Raw genomic sequence first — 20,106 nt, forward strand, 5'->3', positions numbered from 1 at the left:
GCTGGTTTGAGGCAAATGACATGAATTGTTGAAGACCTTCCGCAAACTCTTCTGTCAAAAGTCCAGTAGATGGATCTTGATGATTGTGATCCATCCAAGACCTAAAATATTCATTATGATTGGAGGAAGACATTTTGATTGGTAGAGAATTGTTTTTTATAATTGAATTTGTGAATGAACCAGAACCGGCGTTCTGATATTTAAAGACAAATTTCTGACGGACTTTTGACCGTTTCTGACCGATTTCCAACGGCTATAAAAACGTTCGAATTTTGGTTAGAAATCCGTTGGAAATTTCTGACCGATGTCCGACGACTGTGTTCGGTCGGAAATTTCCGACAGATTTCCGACAGATTTCGGACGGATAATATTTTAAATTATTGTCGTCAGTAAACGGTCGGAAATTTCCGACAGTTTTCTGTCGACTTTGTAGCTGTCGGAAAGTTCTGACCAAATCAGAATTCTGTTGGAAATCTGTTAACCTTCTTTCTTGTAGTGCAAGGTCTTACAACCAGATTCGACGAGCTTGCTCTCCTAGGAAAGCCATATGATCATGAAGATCAGATTGAGCAGATCCTTGCAGGACTTCCTGAAGATTACAAGAATCTTGTCGATCAGATAGAGGGTCGTGACGTTGCTCCATCTCTCACTGAGCTCCATGAGAAGTTGATCAATCATGAAACAAAACTTCAAGCTGCTGCTCCTGTGATCTCTCCGGTTCCAGTCACGGCGAATCTCTCTAATCACAGAGGCAACTCTGGCAGCAACAATTACAGTGGCCAAAATGAACACTCCAAACGTGGCGGCTACCGTGGGCATCAAAACTGGAAGCAACAACAATTCAGTCCCACCTCAAACCCAAACACGTCGAGAGGCTATCAAGGGAAATGTCAGCTCTGTGGAGTCTTTGGCCACAGTGCGCGTCGTTGTACTCAGCTTCAGACCATGAGCTACTCTCAATCCAACATGCTTCCTCAGACGCCACTTCCAATGCCTTGGCAGCCCCGTGCCAACCTAGGAGCGGTCTCACAATACAATCCAAACCAATGGATCCTTGATAGCGGAGCTACACATCACCTTACTTCTGATCTCAATAACCTGGCCTTAGATCAACCTTACAACGGTGGTGAGGAAGTCTCCATTGCAGACGGTTCGGGGTTTCCTATTACACATATGGGTTCAGCTTCTCTACCTACTTCTTCCAAAAACTTGATTCTTAATGATATACTATGTGTTCCACATGTCAATAAGAATCTGCTCTCAGTATACAGATTATGTAATGCTAATCCCGTGTCAGTTGCCTTCTTTCCCTCTCATTTTCAGGTGATGGATCTCAAAACGGGGGTCCAGTTGCTTCAAGGCCAAGCGAGGGATGAATTGTATGAGTGGCCGGTGTCTTCTTCTATCAAACCCGCTTCCTATCTCATCTATCTAGACACCAAAACCACTCTCCATAAATGGCATAAACGCCTTGGCCATCCTTCTTTATCTACTCTCAAATCAGTTGTTTCAAAGTTTTCATTACCTTGCTCAAACACTTATGTTATTCCTTGCAATGATTGTTTGCTGAATAAAATTCATAAACTTCCCTTTCACCAAAGATCCATTGTCTCTTCTAAACCTTTGCAATACATTTTCTCTGACGTATGGCAATCTCCAGTACTCTCTACTGAGAACTACAAATACTATTTGGTACTGGTCGATCACTATATGCGCTATTGCTGGGTGTATCCACTCAAAGCCAAATCTCAAGTCAAAGAAATCTTTATTGCCTTCAAAGCCCTTGTTGAGAATCGTTTTCAAACCAAAATTCAAACTCTCTATTCTGATAATGGGGGTGAATACCTTGCACTCAAATCCTTTCTTTCTTCTCATGGTATTTCACACCTCACAACCCCTCCTCATACACCTGAGCACAATGGACTGTCTGAATGAAAGCGCAGACATATCGTTGAAACTGGTTTGTCCTTGCTCACTGCGGCTCAAATACCTCTCTCTCACTGGCCATATGCATTTGCAGTGGCCGTGTTTCTCGTTAACCGCCTCCCTATTCCTGTTCTCTCTGCTATTTCTCCTTATCAAAAGCTTTTTCAAACCACTCCCAACTATCAAAAACTTCGAACCTTTGGATGCCTTTGTTTCCCATGGCTTCGCCCATATGCTCCAAACAAGCTTGAAAACAGATCTCTTCCTTGTGTTTTTATTGGCTATTCATTAACTCAAAGTGCTTATCTTTGTCTTGAACCTTTATCAGGCAGAATTTATACTTCTCGCCATGTCAGGTTTAATGAAACTCAATTTCCTTACCTCTCTCTTACGAAACCTCCGACCTCTGTGCCTCCTGCTACAGCTATTCCAATCACACCGGAACTCATACATTCAACTCCTGCGGCTGCGACAACAGTGCCCCCTGATTCTGATACATCACCAACGGCCTCACCGTCAGGTTCACTAGGGCACACAGGTTCCAGTGCAGAAGCAGAAACAGAACAAGAACAGAACAATGGTACAACTGAGGCTCCTGCTCCGACTGATGACACTGCCTTGACAGATACTCAACATCAGCCTGTTCAACCTGCAACTGAGCAACCGACTAGACAGCAGAGTCAGCATGGCATGACAACGCGATCCAAAAACAATATTCACACGAAGACCACGAAGTATAATCTCACGGCAACACTTGAAACAGACCCTCATTGGATTCCATCTACTTGGCAACAAGCAATGAAGCACCCTAAATGGCGTGCAGCTATGAGTTCTGAGTTCAACTCTACAACTGATAATCATACGTGGGATCTGGTGGAGATACAAAAATTCATGAATATTGTTGGTTGTCGCTGGGTGTTTACTATCAAATACCATCCAAATGGTGAGATTGATCGCTACAAAGCAAGGATTGTCGCCAAAGGTTATCACCAGCAGCCTGGCGTTGATTACACGGACACTTTCAGCCCTGTGATTAAATCAACCACCATTCGTATTGTCCTTGGTCTTGCTGTCAATAACAACTGGCCGATCAGACAGATAGACGTCAACACAGCATTCCTTCAAGGACGTATAAAAGAACAAGTTTTCATGTGTCAACCTCCTGGGTTCTCTGATCCAGCAAAGCCGAATCATGTTTGTCGCCTCAAGAAAGCGATTTATGGTCTCAAACAAGCTCTCCGTGCATGGTACTCTGAGTTGCACAGCTTCCTTCTCGCCACTGGTTTTCAGAACTCCTTGGCGAACACGTCTCTTTTCATCTTTCGGAAAGCTACTGCTTTTGTATATGTCTTGGTCTATGTAGACGATATTTTGATAACAAGAACTAATCCTCAGATGGTCCAGAGGGTTATAGATGAGCTCGCTGATCGCTTTTCTATAAAGGACATGGGCAATATCAGCTACTTTCTGGGTATTGAGGCTCGGCGTACTTCACAAGGTCTACACCTTATGCAGAAGAAGTATGTCATTGATCTCCTCACCAAGACAAACATGCTCCATGCGAAACCAGTTGCCTCACCATTAGCGTCTTCGCCAAAGCTTACTCTCCACTCTGGTACGACTCTTTCTGATCCGCGTGAGTATCGTCGGGTCGTTAGAAGTCTCCAATACCTTGCTCTTACAAGGCCAGATATCTCCTATGCGGTGAATTGTCTTTCGCAGTTTATGCATCAGCCCACCACTGATCACTAGAGTGCTGTTAAACGTGTACTGCGATACCTCTCGGGAACTCTTACTCATGGGATATTCCTGCGCAAATAAGCTAACCCCAGTCTTCATGCCTTCTCCGATGCTGATTGGGCTGGTGATTCAGACGATTACGTGTCTACAAATGGCTATATCATCTACATGGGTAGTCATCCTATCTCCTGGACGTCCAAGAAACAACAGGGAGTTGATCGCTCCTCGACAGAAGCTGAGTATAGATCAGTGGCCAATACTGCGGCAGAGCTACGATGGATCTGTTCTCTCCTCTTTGAACTGGGTGTCACAGTCCCGAAAACGCCAACGGTCTACTGTGATAACATCGGCGCGACTTATCTCTGCGCTAATCTGGTGTTCCACTCTCGGATGAAACACATAGCTCTTGACTATCATTTCGTTCGCGGCCAGATACAGCACAAAGTTCTTCGTGTTACTCATGTTCCTACACAAGACCAACTGGCTGATGGCTTCACAAAACCGCTTCCGCGCTCGCGATTTCAAGAACTTCGGTCCAAGATTGGTGTCACTCAAGGCCCTTCTTCTTGAGGGAGTGTATAAAGGAGTAGTACATAGTATAGGGATCTCTCTGTAAATACTAGAGAATACATTTACCCTACTTGTACACATGTATATATACTCTACCGTATTCTAATAAGAGCATTCATTCAGTCTTAATACTCTATATATATCCACTATAGAAACAAGAAACGTGAGAAATCGATTCTTCTTTGTCTCCTTTTGTTAGGTGAATTTCGGTTTTGAGTAGCTAGACTTACTAAGTTCCGACAACTCTTCATGTTATTGCTTGAGTCTTATCAAAATCAAACTGTCTTGCCATTCCAAAATCTGAGATTTTTGGATGCATTTGTTCATCTAAAAGCACATTTGACGATTTGAGATCACGGTGAATTATCGTAAAATCTGTGCCTTCATGAAGGTAAAGCAACCCCCTGGAGATTCCTATGATGATATTGTACCTTGTTTCCCACTCTAACTGCTTCGCCTTGATAGGATCGCATCTACATTCATTAGCAGAGTAAAGAATCTGAAACAGAGAATGTCTAGGAATAATGAAAAACCACTGAGGAGAGACTATATATAAATACCGAACAAGAACCGATCAAGACTTGTATTAGAGATAAACTCATAGATAAGAAGTCTTTCAGATTCTTTGATGGAGAAACCAAAGAGTTCTACAAGATTCTTGTGTTGGAGCTTAGTCATTAGGAGCGCACTTCTGTCTTAAACTCGGCATTGCCTTGTCCCGAATGTATCGATAACCTTTTCACGGCTATCTCTTGACCATCTTGAAGACGACCTTGATAGATTTAGTTCCATAATTAGTATTAATATGGAGATTAGAAACAGAGCAGATGAATCAACCTTGTAGACAGCCCCAAAACCACCTTCACCGATCTTATTCGTTAAAGAGAACTCTCATCTGTTGCTACTCTTATGCCTTATGGTGTCAAAATCAAAATGCAATGAGTATGTACTCTCAATCTCATCTGCAGATTGAAATTCGCTTGCGGAACAAGTAACTAGTAAGAAGGAGATCTAGAATAGGGTTTTAGAATAACCAGTTAGGCTTCACAAACTTACTTTCAGCTTCTTCCTTTAGATTTTTCTTCCTCCTCATTAAGTAGATAAAGAGAGAGATAACAACTAAGACAATTGTCACAATGGGAATCACGGCAAATACCAGAGTTTTAGAACCGTTTACTGCAAGTAACAGCATAGAATCAAAAGGTAAACCTAAACATCTAATTCTTTTCATGACATCAGCTTATAACTTGTGTTACCTTAATCACTTCTTTTGGTGTCATTCTTAGGAGGAGAAAGAGGTTGTTTCTCTTCTGAAACAACAGAGAGATCGGATAATTTTCAAACCTAAAATAGCAACTTAGATTGATCCACCTGACTGGCCATCACAACAAGTAGGCACTCCAGCAAAGATCTGTGAAAGACAAATTCTACAATCTGATTTAGACAAATCTGGTATACACTGAGCCAACGCGTAAACTATCCCTTTCACTCCTGCTGAGGTGTCATACGCATCCACTATTTTTGACCCTAATGAATCCAATAGTTCACCTAAACCCTTGCTGAAACTTTCCTTGTCCGCCACGCTAACGTTGCTTGATGTGTGATAAAAGGGAACTGGCTCCATTTGACCTAATATTGTTCGACTTGTGTAACGAAACATGCATTTTTCCAGCCATATGTCGGATTCCACGATGTTTGGACAGCTTTCTAGAGCTGTTTAGCTGTGTTTGTTATGCAATTGATGCAATCTTGATTTGGTTTGAGATCTCCTCTGCATAAAGCTATGGCGTTGACTTCGCCTTCGATGGAGATGTTGTAGAAGCCGTTGATGGTTGGAGTTAGATTAGGTAGCGAAGATATCAAACAGTTGAGATTAATGGAATACGAAGTGTTGGATGTGAAGTTGCGTCCTTCGTAATCAAGTATGACTTACCAAGTCTTATGAAAATCCACGTTTGATTTTTCTAGTTTCACTATACTGAAAATTTTATGTAAAATTTTTAATATATAATTTATATAGTTGTTAATTTTTTTTTGTCACAAACTACCTTCATTAACTTCCGACTAGTTAAGTGGGGGATTTAAAACATCCACAACCACCTCTTGTTCATACAAAGATAGAGCATTCTTTGCTAGCAAATCTGCCACAGCATTCTTTGCTAGCAAATCTAGCAAATCTGCCACATCATTCCTCAAACGAGAAATCCACACAAAGACAGAAACATCAAAAGACCTCGCTATTAAGAAGATATCTTCTACTATGCCATAGATCTCTGGGGGCGGTTCCTTACTGTTGATAGCCTGGATTAATTGTATCGAGTCCGATTCAAACCTCACCCTCTTCATGCCTTGGTCACGACATGCAATTACCACATCTCTGAGCGCAAGTCCCTCTGCTATGAGCACCGAGGCAATGAAGCTGGTTCCCCGCTGTCCTCTGATACTCTGTTCTCGGTGCTTCACAATCCACCCCAGCCCAGCGTTTCTGGTTGATTCCGACCAGGCTGCATCCGCGTTTGCCACTATATAGTTGTTAATAAATTATTTTTTCTATGACTCATTCTTTTTTTATATAGAAGCATTAATGAATATCAGTTAAACTATAGACTAACGGATCTCCACATTAATTTATAGATAGATACAAAAATGAATTAGTATTTGACTTTTGTTAATTATTATTTGACTTACCAAGTCTTTCATTCATGTTCCATGAGGTTCACAAGAGGACGCTTTCTTTCTTGTCCCCTTCTTAAAAAACAATTTGAAAGCTAAAACAGATATATATATATCTTAAAAACAAAATAAAACGCAAAGAGATTGTCTGAATGATGAAACGCATTACGCAATTATTCACCACGTCAAATCTCAAACCATTAAATTAAAATTAAAACATTCCTTAATTTTCTAACCTGACACATTCTACAGTTTCAGACGACAACTGTTTCTTCTTCTCCTACTTAGAACTGTTCTTTGTGTGAATATTGCCACAGATCGCAGGTAAATGAACGAATCTAAACTTAAATATCATTGTTTAGTGCTTAAGTCAATGAGATTACTTGCTGCAGCCTACTCATCCGAAAGCAACTTGCAGATGTAATGTGCTCACCACTCTTTTGAAACCTTCAATATAAAGGACAACAACAATGCTTCATTAGATCACAAGCAAACAAGAGTTTCAATCTTTAAGACAAAGAGAATGAAGACCTTTTTCGTTTTACTTCTTCTTCTCCTTTGTGTTTTATCGATCAACGCTGATCAACAAGAAGAGAACCAACCAATATCTCATAAGCTTCTCCACAAAGTCCAACTATGGAGAACTTCTTTGAAAGAATCAAGCGCTCAAGAACTAAAGCTATCTTCAGCGATCATTGTGGCTGGAGTCTTATGTTTCATGTCTGCCTTGATCTCGAGCGCAGGTGGGATCGGAGGTGGAGGTTTATTCATTCCAATCATGACTATAGTCGCAGGGTTTGATTTGAAAACAGCTTCAAGCTTCTCTGCTTTCATGGTCACCGGTGGTTCTATTGCCAACGTGATCAGCAATCTCTTCGGTGGTAAAGCATTGCTTGACTACGATTTAGCCTTGCTTCTTGAGCCTTGTATGCTTCTTGGTGTGAGTATTGGTGTTATCTGCAACAGAGTTTTGCCTGAGTGGCTCATCACTGTTCTTTTCGCGGTGTTCCTCGCTTGGTCTAGCTTGAAGACTTGTAGAAACGGAGTCAAGTATTGGAAAATCGAGTCTGATACTGCGAGAGGGAAAGGGCATGAGAGGCCAGAGAAAGGACAAGGCGAAACAGAGGAGGATGATACTAAGAGTCTTAAAGCACCTCTCCTTGAACCTAAAGAGAAGAGAAACAAGACTCCATGGACGAAACTTGGTGTCTTGATCGTTGTTTGGGCGTCTTTCTTTGTCATTTATCTTCTTCGTGGTAACAAAGATGGAAAGGTACTTTATAGATTGATAGATACTTTATCAGTTTGGCTATAGAAGGAGTGACAGATTATGTATGATGTTATGTGCAGGGAATCATAACGATAAAGCCTTGTGGTGTTGAGTATTGGATTCTGCTTTCACTTCAGATACCTCTTGCTTTGGTGTTCACAAAGCTTGCTCTTTCGAGAACCGAAAGTCTACAAGAAAGATCCTCTAACAATCAGGTAAACGCAACAACAAGCTACAAACGAGATGAATAATTCAGACAAATAGTAAACATTGTTCTCTTACATGAGCAGAAAGATCAAGAAGGTACAAGACTAGACCAGTCCACACGGTTTATGTTCCCGGTAATGTCATTTTTAGCCGGTTTATTGGGTGGTATATTCGGTATTGGTGGTGGAATGCTTATAAGCCCTCTTCTTCTTCAAGCTGGGATACCACCACAGGTATATTTATAATAAAAAGAAATGGTTTCACCAAATTTTCTGTTTTTCTGCAAGTGTTTTAATTGAACATATGAAATGGTGCAGATAACAGCAGCAACAACATCATTCATGGTATTCTTCTCAGCAACAATGTCAGCAGTTCAATACCTGCTACTTGGAATGCAAAACACTGAAGCAGCTTACTTGTTCTCCTTGATTTGCTTCTTTGCTTCGCTTCTCGGTCTTGTTTTGGTTCAAAAGGCAGTAGCTCAGTTTGGAAGAGCTTCCATCATTGTGTTCTCTGTAGGGACAGTGATGTCTCTGAGCACAGTCCTTATGACTAGCTTTGGAACTCTTGATGTATGGACTGATTATGTGGCAGGCAAGGACATGGGGTTCAAGCTGCCATGTTAAAGATATTGTTTCTGATCCTAAATCACAAAACAATATCATCGGTTTCTTTTCCTTGTTTTTTTCTGTAACATTAAGAGGCTCTAAATTGATCTCTATGTAAGAGGGAGATTTGGAGCAAGGTGGCAATGTAATGTTTATATGTTCTTTTGTAAAATTTAATAATTTTGGGATGTACCTATAGTAAGAAGACCTTGACTGGAAACAACAGTTTATTTGTCACAGTTTAGTGACTGCTGGTGTTTTGTAGTCTTTGTATTAAGTTATAGTGTTGTGTATGCAAATGAACACGAATGATAACTTTTCTAAACAAAAAAAAAACTCGCTGCTAGTAAACCAGTTTTGTGAAGTTCCAATAAAACAGAGAATTCTTTTAATCAGGTTTATTTGGGCCGATGAACTAAAATAGTGGGCCCATCCATATAGCCCATGTTGTTTTAATCTCAATCCAACGTGGCCAGACACAAGGTGACTATGATGACACGTGGGTGATAGAACATGTTTATTGCGGATCTATTCCATTGAGTCTATTAGCGTAATATAAGATACGGTCTCTTAGCTTCTCCTAGACTATATTTGCGAAATGATTTTACACATGTTCTTTTTACAATCAATTTCACAAAACAAATATGACATGACTAATGAAATTGATGACATGGTTTCCGGAAAAATATGACATGGATAATTTCATTTAATGTTAATTTATATTTTGGCAAACTTATTAAAATATGATAATAATTCATATATTACATTTAATATTGATATTTCTTTTTGGTAATTTTTTTTAAAATATGGTAATAACTCATACTTTATCTATAAAATATATATATATATATTCATATTTAACATTTTAAATTTTAAATTTTGAAATATTATTATTTTTGTATAATTATACAATTTGTGTTACTAAAGCTTTCAAAAATTTCTACAATTTTTTTAAAATTTAAAATCTAATCGTAAGATCATTAGTTTCTTATATATCTACAAATTTTATAAATATTGTTTAGGCTAAATTTTTGATAATTATACAATTTTATAGAAATTGATTTAATATATATCAAATCTATATTAAATATTAGTAAGAAAATAGTAAAATCTATAATATTTAATAAAATTTATTTTTAATATAAGTTAAGTTTAAAAAGTTATCCCTAAAAATAAAAAAAATAAAAAACGTACCAATCGCGGACCGCTACGTGTCGGTGGGGCCCGCGAACAGTGCAAAAAATCCACCACAAAGGATCTTTATTTCATGACTTTGGAGACTGATTTTTATGGTTTGGTAGGGCCACACATTATTTTTTTGAAAGAAAAACCTTTTAGAAACTCCAATAATGATGTTTTAAAAGATTTCTCTTATTCTATATTATGCTAAGAGATAACATAACAGATCTGCACAATAAACATGCTCTAAGGTGTTCTTTGTCCGAAAACGAAACCAACCAACCATATATATTCACAACCAATAATCATCACATCAACTTTCGTCTCTAAGAAACAAAATAAATAAAAATGGCTTCGATGGGTGTTGGCTTACGTGTCACATCTCCTGCCGTTGTCGAAGGAAGCGTGAAGATCAACGGCTCTAGCCGTCTCAACGTAACCGGAAGAGTGACGGTGCCTCAAAGATCAGGACTTGTCGTCAGAGCTCAGCAGAGCGAGGCGGCGCCAGAGACTACTCGAAGGTCTGTGATCGGGCTCGTGGCTGCTGGTTTAGCCGGTGGCTCGTTTGTTCAGGCTGTCCTTGCCGATGCTGTTCCGAGCCCTCCTCCACCTCCCTCCGGTGGTCTTCGTAAGTTAACTAAACTGATTAAGTACTATTCAGAGACATCATAGGACATAGAGAGTAGATATCAATGTGTGTTTTGTCTGTGAGCAACTGGGACAGATAACTCAAACCAAGCGCGCTGTGGCTAGAGCTAAAGAATCTGCGAAGGAGATCGTGAATGTGAAGTCACTGATCGACGAGAAAGCTTGGCCGTATGTTCAGAACGATCTCTATCTCAGGGCTATTGTCACAAAGCTTTAAGAATGAAATCACAAGAACTCTCACTTTATTGCTTAAGATTATTGCTTAAGAAAACTAGCTCAAAAATTTAAGTTTCTCACAGTCACAAATCTCTCTCAAATCTCATCTTTCTCTGGACATCTTTATATATAGATGTTTACAATCCTAATCCTATACTTATTCTCATAAGTGAATATATCTTAAACTCATCATTATCTCTTCACTTCATCATTATCTCTTTAGGATCAGGATTGCTTCTCTCTCAAGTTTTTTTCAAGTTTATCCCAACAAGGGCTTCGTACCAAGTTTGGATAGATGTTTAACAAAGTTTCAGCCGTGGTTTGTGTTTTTGTTTTCACAAGGTCACGGCAAAGGTGAATGCCTCCACGCATGTTCTTTCTTATTGAAGCTGCCTCTTTTGGTTGATCTTCCACATACCAGAATCTCACTGCGTCTGAATCTATTGCTTTTTTTTTCAAAGCTCAATGGAGATGATGAGTTGATAGTGTCTATACGTAGGAGCTCCTTGCGTGCCATAATTGAAAATCGTGTCATGTGCCAGTGCTACCAAGTGGACACACAAAAGAATGAGAAGTGTTGTTATTCCTCTATCAAATCGTGAACTATGTGCTACAAGGTGCTTCTTAACTTACTATAGCTGCCAAGAAATGGATCCAGCTTCATTGCATCGAACAGGCTCCAAAGAATAAATCAGTTGGATTTTGATGATGCATGAAAAATGTCAAATTATTTGTCGAGATGACACAGACAAGAGTAAATAGAAATCAGTAAAGTTGGTTCAATTGTTTCCTCCAAAGCCTCCGCAGTTTTACATTTAACAGTCCCGGTTCTCACTCGGTTATTGATTTTTTATAATGTAATTTATACAGTGTTATTAACTGTTTAGGCTTTGTCTGATTCAAACTTTTGTATAGCCTTAACATATTATTACTACCTCATGAAAAATTAAAGTAGTTGTGAGTGAGAATCATCTAGCTTGCCTTTATTTAGAAAGATCAATAACAATCAATTGCCTAACCTTCAAGAAAAATTCATTGAGTTTAACGAATTACAGATGATTTAAGAAGTATAGAAATTCCTTTAGATAGCCATTTATTTTTTACAAAATTAGATTTCAAAAAAAAAAAAGACCAAAATAAGTTTTATTAAAGGGTAAATATGCACTTATACCAAAGGTTAACTAATCTAGACTTAAAGTTTAGAGTTAACGAGTGGGATTTTGGGATAGAGTTTCAAATTTTTAAAAATAAATATTAAATATTAAAAATTTCAAAATAAAAAAGGTCCATTTTGGTCATTTTATTTTTTTTAGTGTTATTTTTGTGATAAAAACTTAAAAAATGCTAATTGAGAGAATTGCCCATTTAAGTATTTAACATTTATTGAAAACTAATCAATCACAAAATAAACTACGAACCTCTCTAAAACGCAAAACGCAGGGGCATATCAGTATTTTCAGAATAGACTACGAACCTCTCTCAAACGCTTTGATCCCCTCGTCTCTCGTCTATCATCTCTCACACAAAAGCGATCGCGATTGATTCGTGCTTCTGGATCTGAGTACTCCGTAACGACTCCTAAAAGGTTCGCCAAACGATCTGATCGCTTTTCTCATCTTAGAAACTATTGATTGATTTCGTGACTATCAAGCCTATCAAGCTTCAGATCTGTTAAATTTGATTTTCGATTAGGATTGAAGATGAATCAGCCGTTTGAAGCAGCGATCGGGAAGAAATTTTCGGGAGCCTGATTCGATGAAGAGGGAGGGCTTGAAACGGACGTGGCTCTTGCATCTACAAATCCTTCTCTTACGGGAGACGAGGTGCGTTTTATTTTTCCGGCTAAACAAATTTTATTGATATTCCAAAGTACAAGTAGAGTTACAAAATCGTATACAAAAAAAAAATAAGATACAATTTATTACATAAGCAGATATATGCGACATATGCTGGAGACAAAGTATTTGCCGAAGTGAAGATTGACGTTGCTTTCTTTTGCAGTAAGCATTACACGCTAACAGAATATATGATTTGTTATTTTCCTTCTCCATAATTCGTCTCTGATACGATAGGTATGCCATTTTGGCATTTTATTCTTTTCCCATATCGTAGAGAAAAAATCCATTATATCTCGGACTTGCTTTGAAACGTCGACACGGTACCCATTAGTCCGTATCTGTGTTCTTGATAATATTGTTGACTTTGTAGAAACCCCACCATGACTTTGTTGATAATAAATCTCACGCCTTGAGCCAACTCTCCTCTTTGAATTAGTTATGCCTGGATCCCAAATTCGCCATTCAATGTACCACAAATATCTTAAGAATGTATACTCAATCCCTTTCATGAACCGAAGTTTTGTACTTTGAACATCATGAAAAATCAACGGATTCTTCACGGAGATGACGAGTTTGTTGCGGATCACATGGATAATCCATGCTAACACAACATAACTAATAGAAAGAGACCGAACATCACCGTATGGCATAAACGATAAGGATCTCCGGTTCTCTATAATCAATAAACGACCGCCGGTAGAATTGCCCGGAGGAAGAATGAAACCGTGCAACAAGTGCACCAGAAATATCCTGACTAGACTAACCATAACTGTTCCACGGTTAATCATCGGAGAACAACACTCACCACAGGAGGAACCAAACCCGTTTATCCTATTCAGATGCTCTGTTCTTCTTTTCTGTAACACAAAGAAGGACCAGAGGAGAAGCCAAGAGTAGAGTGGTCTGAACGGATGAAGACGTCGTTTAGGCATCAAACCAAACCCCGATATTAATACCAAAAACCACATCATGGACATGACTGAAACGCTTGTGGAAAATAAGAATCAAAGGGAATGAGGAATCCGACGGCCTAAGCCGCCGGAATGTGAAAGACGGTTATAAAACGCTGGTTGTGACCTTTCGTCGATAGAGTCGCACGAGAGAGACTTTTTCCTATACAAGATGCGTTTTATCCTGAGTTTTCGGAAGGGATGATTAACAGGATTAGGTTTCACTTAATCACTTTGTTAATATTCAGTGGTTTTGGGCTTGAGCTCGTAGATTACAGATGATTAGGATTATGATTAGGTTAATAATGCCCTTTAATGTATTTTTAGGCCCAAATGGGACTGTTAGGGTTTGTTAATCAGCTATTGGTACTTCCTTTGTTCAACGTATCTCTCTCGTTAGCTAGTCCCTTTAAATTGTAAGATCTTCTTGCTGGCTGTGTTTTGCAGACAATCACTCCTCTTATCGGGAGGAGTTTCACTGAGATATGCACATTACATGGGTGTTATATCCCAGGAGTCCCCAGAGCATATATTGCTGTGGGGAACACTGAGCCTTTGCTCATAAGTTCTCTGGCTCGTCGGTAGCAGCGTGTGAAGTGGTTGGTGGGTTCTGTTCGGTTGATGAGATAGAAAACTAATGTGGAAAGGCTCTGGTGAACAAATTGATGTTTGAATGTGCTGTGGGAATACTGGTTCTGACAGATAACAGCATATTCACAATTGTACCCTCCAACAAACCTGACGTGTTCAAGACTCCTACTACTCACGCCACAGGCTACGTGTTCTTTTCCCCACGAGCAAGGTACGAAGAAGAAGACGATGAGTCTGAGCCTACTGAAAAACAACCACCAACGATATGGTGTCATAAAGACGAGCTTTACCACGACCTCCAAGAACTAGGCTTGAAAGAAGAAGAAAGGATCGTGATCACAAGAATGAGGATGGACAAAACAATTCAGCTCGATGGGGGAGGAGAACAACAGTTATACGATTTTGAGCTGAAAGGTATAAACCTCTACTGTTTTACTTTCACCCCGGAGACAGATCTGAGTCTTACACGCTTACCCAAGAAAATCCTGGACCCTGAGAAGAAGAAGAAGAAGAAGGGTAGGGTCATTAAAGATGGCATTGCTGGCCCGATCGTAGCTATGTGATCCTATAAACTCTGTTCTATGCTTCTTTTGCCTATAAACTATGTTTCTTTGGTATGTTTACTGATGGTTCTTTCTTTTTTGGACAAAAGTTTACTGATGGTTCTGTTTGAAAACTGATGGTATCTTTCTTGTCTCCTTCTTATGTTTGAAAACTGATGGTATCTTTCTTGTTCCCCTGCTACTTGGAATGCAAAACACAGAAGCAGCTTACTTGTTCTCCTTGATTTTTTTCTTTGCTTCTCTTATCGGTCTTGTTTTAGTTCAAAAGGCAGTAGCTCAGTTTTGAAGAGCTTCAATTATAGTGTTTTCTGTGGGAACCGGATGTCTCTGAGCACAATCTTAATGACTAGCTTTGGAGCTCTTGATGTATGGACTGATTATGTGAGAGGCAAGGACATGGGTTTCAAGCTGCCATGTTAACGATATTGTTTCTGATCCTAAATTACAAAACAATATCATCAGTTTCATTTTTCTTGTTTTTTTTTCTGCAACACTAAGAGGCTCTAAATTGATCTCTATGACTCTATGCCTTGTTCGGAAACTCGCTAGGCGCTACGCGTGCGGCGAACCCGGGCCTAGCGAGTTATCCAAAAATCGGAAATAAATCCGGGAGTACTCGGGGATTTATTTTCTGATATTTTAGCCATAGATACATATATATATTAAATATGTTGAATAACAATGGAAGTAGAGCGTGGCATAGTGGGTCGGGTTGTCTATCTTTGGTCAAGGAACCCGAGTTCGAAGAGCAGGTTGTGGGATTTTGCTCTATTTTTTTCGTTTTTCTTTAATAAATGTTAAAATTACGATTTTACCCTCTTCTTCTTCAATCTGTAGGTCGAGTTTCTGCAACACTTCCATGGCGTTTTCAAGCTTTTTTTATCGTTTTTCACCATTTTTCCTTTGTTTTATGCGGTAAAGTTACTAGATCTACTTAAAAACATCAGATTTCGAACTAAAAACCTAAGAAAATCATTTTTCCCTATAATACAACCGAATCGTTGCAAATCGTCACGTTCACCCACCGTATCACGTTTACTCGGCCGCGGAATCGGCCAGGCGGACGCGTTTTTGAACATGGACTCTATGTAAGAGGGAAATTTGGAGCAAAATGGCACTGTAATGTTTATATGTTTTTTTTTTTGTAAAATTTAATAATTTGTGGATGTACCTATAGTTAAGATCTAAAGTAACCGAGAACAAATGTGTAACCCAATACGATAACACGTTCAACCCTAGTTCTAGGCGTTGAACATAATAGCTCTAATAAAGAGTTTTTCCTTTATTAATGTTTAGAAAACTTCTCAAAAACTAAACACAAGCTATTATATTTCTTATATTTTTTATGAGATCATCTTACATTAGATTTCCTTATATAGGTAATATGGATCCTTAACTTAACCTATTACACAATGAATTAGGTCTTTCCTTTTTCCTAATTCTAATAGCTTTAGTTAGTTATCCTAATTCCACTTAAGGATAACTTCCTTTTCTTCATGACTTCCTTTTTAGCAATGTTGAAGCTTATCTCCAACATTCTCCCCCCTTAAGCTTCAAGCTTCCATTGCTAAGGTCTTGAACTCGAATCAGCTCTCTCATCTCTTTGAACTTGATTTTTGTTAACGCCTTGGTCAAGATGTCCGCGCCTTGAACACTTCCTGCAATGTGTTCAACGTCGATCTGTTCCTTCTCAACACATTCCCGAATAAAATGATATCGTTTGTGAATGTGTTTGCTTCGCCGGTGGAACACTGGATTCTTGGCGAGTGCAATGGCAGATTTGTTGTCAACATATAATGTTGTCTTCACACACTTCCTTCCCGTGATTTCACTCAACAATTCTTGAAGCCAAATCGCTTGCTTCGCAGCTTCTGTTGCAGCCATGAATTCAGCTTCACAAGATGACAAACCCACTGTTTCTTGCTTCTGAGAACACCATGTTTTTGGCATTTTATCATAGCAAAACAGATGTCCTGTCGTGCTCCTTCCATCATCTTGATCCGTGTTGTGACTGATGTCGCTGTACCCAATGAGTCTTTGAGGTCCTCCATGCTTAAACACCAAACCATATCCGATTGTACCTCGCACATACCTTAGCAGCTGCTTCAATGCATTGCCATGTGACTCACGTGGAGAATGCATGTACCTACTTAACATTCCAACCGAGAATGATAAGTCTGGTCTTGTGTGCAAGAGGTATCTTAGACATCCAATCCTTCGCCTGTAGAGAGTTGGATCAATCTCGGCATCTTCAAGTGCTTTAGACAGCTTCAGACCAAATTCCATGGGTATGTGAGTTGGATTACTAGTGTCCATCCCTGCTTCCACTAATATCCTTTGCGCATATGCTTCTTGCTTGATCTCAATTCCTTTTGAGCTCTGCTTCACTTCAATGCCAAGATAATATGTGAGTCTTCCAAGATTAGACATCTCAAACTGTCGAGACATGGATTCCTTGAACTCCATGATTGTCTTCAAAGAGTTTCCGGTGACAAAAAGATCATCCACATAGATGGCAAGTATCAATATTTTGCTTCCTTCTTCCTTTCGGTATACTGAACTTTCCTTGGAGCACTTCTGAAACTTTAATCCTTTCAATACTTGATCAAGCTTCGTGTTCCAGGCTTATGGAACTTGCCTTAGTCCGTATAAAGCCTTTCGAAGTTTGAAAACCTTATGTTCTTCTCCCCTCTTTTCAAATCCTTTAGGCTGAGATACGTACACATCTTCTGTCAATTCTCCATGTAAGAACATTGTCTTCACGGCCAAGTGATGGATCTCCCATCCGTTTGCAGCAGCTAAACCGAATAGCAATCTGATCGTCTCAATACGAGCAACTGGTGCGAACACCTCTTCAAAGTCAATTCCATGTTCTTGAACATATCCTTTAGCCACGAGTCTTGACTTATACTTGTTGATTGAGCCATCTGCATTCCTTTTGATTTTAAAGATCCACTAGAAGCCAATAACTTTTACTCCGGCTGGTTTGTCTACTAGCACCCACGTCTCATTCTCCTCAATAGAATCAATCTCGTATGTGCAAGCTTTTCTCCATTGAACAAGTTTGCTGGCTTCTTGAAAGTTGATTAGTTCGTCATTGAGTGCAAGAAGTAGATACTCACACTCAATATCGACTAGTAACACGTAGTCTTCAAGATAGTTAGGACGAGCTGATTGATGTGTTGAGCGCCTAGGTTGTGGTTCGATCTGTTCAACGTCTGGATTGACTTGAACATATTCTGGTTGATGTGCCTCAGTCTCTTCAGCAGCATGTTCTTCATGTTGACTTCCAATCACGAATGAACCATGTCCGTCGTCTATTGTAGCTCCCCATGACATCCTAAACATACCAGGTTCGATATGTTCTTCCTTGTTAGCTCCCTTCCAATTCCAACACTCCTTCTCATTAAAGATCACATCTCGACTTACAACTATTCTTCTAGAGCTCGGATTGTAGAGTCGATAAGCTTTAGATCCAGGTTCAATGCCAAGATGAACCGGTGCTTGTGATCTATCATCAAGTTTCTTGAGCTGTCAAGAGTCGACCTTAGCGTGTGCAAGACACGCAAACACCCTGATATGCCCTATGCTCGGTTTCTTTCCTCTCAAGCATTCATATGGATTCTGATTCTTTAAAGCTCTTGTGGGAACTCGGTTAATCAGATATGTGGCATGACGAACTGCTTCTCCCCATAAGTAATTAGGAACACTCATAGCCTTTAGAATGCTCCTTGTCATCTCCATGAGTGTGCGATTTCTCCTCTCGCCACTCCGTTTTGTTGTGGGGTATATGGAGCTGTGAGATGACGTCTTATACCACCGTTGTTGCAGAATTCTTGAAACTCTTTTGATGTAAACTCACCACCTCTATCCGTACGTAGTGTTACAATCTCTTTGTTGACTTCCTTCTCAACCAGTTTCTTGAATTCTTTGAACTTTTCAAACGCATCTCCCTTCTCCTTTAGTAAGATTGACCACATATACCTTGTGCAATCATCAATTATCACAAAGATATGCATGTTCTGTGAAAGTGTAGATTGTGAGATATGACCACACAAGTCTGCGTGTAAGAGTTCCAACGCATGCGACGATTTGTACGCTGTAGCCTTTGGAAAAGCTTGTCGCGCTTGCTTCCCAACCAAACATGAGTCGCATAGTTGTTTCTCATCTTGAATCTCTGGCAACCCGTGCACCATCTCATGTGTCGCCATGGACCTTATAGTTTTGAAACTAATGTGTCCGAGCCTAGCATGCCATCTCCAAGTATCTTCTTCCATTCTCGTGTGCAAACAGGCTGGTCTACCAACTTCAAGTCGCAACTTGTATAGCCGGTTAGCGACCTTAACACTTTTGCCAGTAGTCTTCCATTAGGGTCTTTCAGTGTTAGGTAGTTATCCCTTATCCTAACATCACATCCTTGTTCAGTAGCTTGTCCTAAGCTCAATATGTTGCTTCTTAGGTCTGGAATGTAGTATATGTCGGTCAAGAGTCTATGTTCCCCTGTCTTTGCTTCAAATAATATCGACCCCTTGCCATTGATGTCGACACAAGACCTATCTCCAAACTTCACCTTTCCTTTGATGCTTTCATTAAGTTCAGAGAAGTATGATCTCCCGCCCGTCATATGGTTACTTGCTCCATTATCCAAGTACCACATTCCATCTTCTTGTTTGCTTTGTACCAGTGTCTTCGGTATGACATTCTCCTCGTTGAGAAACACGATCTCGTGCATATACAAAGCGACATCAGCTTCCTCTGTATATGCTGTGTTTAGCTCCTGGTCGTCTTGTTCCTCCTTCTCTGGAAAATCAGAGGCAAAGTGGCCTTTCTTCCTGCAACTGTAACACATAATTTGAGAGTAGTCCTTCTTTCCTTTGCCTCTCTCTTGTGTGTTGCGCCCTCTTCCTATGTTTCCTCGACCACAATTCCAACCTCTACTTCTTGAGTTGTATGATTGATTGGAGTCCGTGTACAGAAGGTTCCCTTGTGGCTCTTGCATATCTTCTTCCTGAATCTGTTCTTCATATGCCTTGAGTCTCCCAACAATGTCTTCGAAGCTCGTTTTATTCAGATCGAGAACTTATTCAAGTGAGGCTATGATCTGAATATACTTGCTTCGCGGTAAAC

The 20,106-nt window shown here is 39.7% G+C and overlaps 2 protein-coding genes and 1 long non-coding RNA gene across 3 annotated transcripts in view; 2 read left to right on the top strand and 1 right to left on the bottom strand.

Annotated features, from left to right (window-relative positions):
- The window catches only part of LOC106330694 (cysteine-rich receptor-like protein kinase 27), a 14,236-nt gene extending 7,296 nt beyond the window's left edge, over nucleotides 1–6,940 (bottom strand). Inside the window, 10 exon segments of the mRNA XM_013769127.1 lie at nucleotides 4,467–4,709; nucleotides 4,802–4,920; nucleotides 4,923–5,011; nucleotides 5,076–5,198; nucleotides 5,293–5,412; nucleotides 5,484–5,564; nucleotides 5,567–5,602; nucleotides 5,605–5,946; nucleotides 5,949–6,164; nucleotides 6,925–6,940. Of these exon segments, the coding sequence (XP_013624581.1) occupies nucleotides 4,467–4,709; nucleotides 4,802–4,920; nucleotides 4,923–5,011; nucleotides 5,076–5,198; nucleotides 5,293–5,412; nucleotides 5,484–5,564; nucleotides 5,567–5,602; nucleotides 5,605–5,946; nucleotides 5,949–6,164; nucleotides 6,925–6,940 (1,385 nt within the window).
- Nucleotides 6,941–7,245: 305 nt separating this feature from the next.
- On the top strand, nucleotides 7,246–9,316 carry LOC106294333. The gene is made up of 4 exons (XM_013729890.1): nucleotides 7,246–8,182; nucleotides 8,260–8,394; nucleotides 8,470–8,619; nucleotides 8,704–9,316. The coding sequence occupies exons 1-4, from the start codon at nucleotides 7,433–7,435 to the stop codon at nucleotides 9,010–9,012; spliced, it is 1,344 nt and encodes a 447-aa protein (XP_013585344.1). The 5' UTR covers nucleotides 7,246–7,432; the 3' UTR covers nucleotides 9,013–9,316.
- Nucleotides 9,317–10,777: 1,461 nt separating this feature from the next.
- Nucleotides 10,778–11,991, top strand: LOC106313975. Its single transcript, XR_001264545.1, has 2 exons — nucleotides 10,778–10,989; nucleotides 11,261–11,991. It is a non-coding gene; the product is annotated as an uncharacterized LOC106313975 (long non-coding RNA).
- Nucleotides 11,992–20,106: the final 8,115 nt, after the last annotated feature.

Source organism: Brassica oleracea, chromosome C1 (genome assembly GCF_000695525.1).
Source record: "Brassica oleracea var. oleracea cultivar TO1000 chromosome C1, BOL, whole genome shotgun sequence".
NCBI classification, from domain to species: Eukaryota; Viridiplantae; Streptophyta; class Magnoliopsida; order Brassicales; family Brassicaceae; genus Brassica; species Brassica oleracea.

What these genes read in the sequence shown, in the direction of transcription:
- LOC106294333 (XM_013729890.1), top strand. Translation starts at nt 7,433, where the DNA reads ATGAAGACCTTTTTCGTTTTACTTCTTCTTCTCCTTTGTGTTTTATCG. An exon ending in GTGGTAACAAAGATGGAAAG is followed by an intron (nt 8,183 to 8,259) that starts GTACTTTATAGA and finishes TGTTATGTGCAG; the next exon opens with GGAATCATAACGATAAAGCC. An exon ending in AAAGATCCTCTAACAATCAG is followed by an intron (nt 8,395 to 8,469) that starts GTAAACGCAACA and finishes TTACATGAGCAG; the next exon opens with AAAGATCAAGAAGGTACAAG.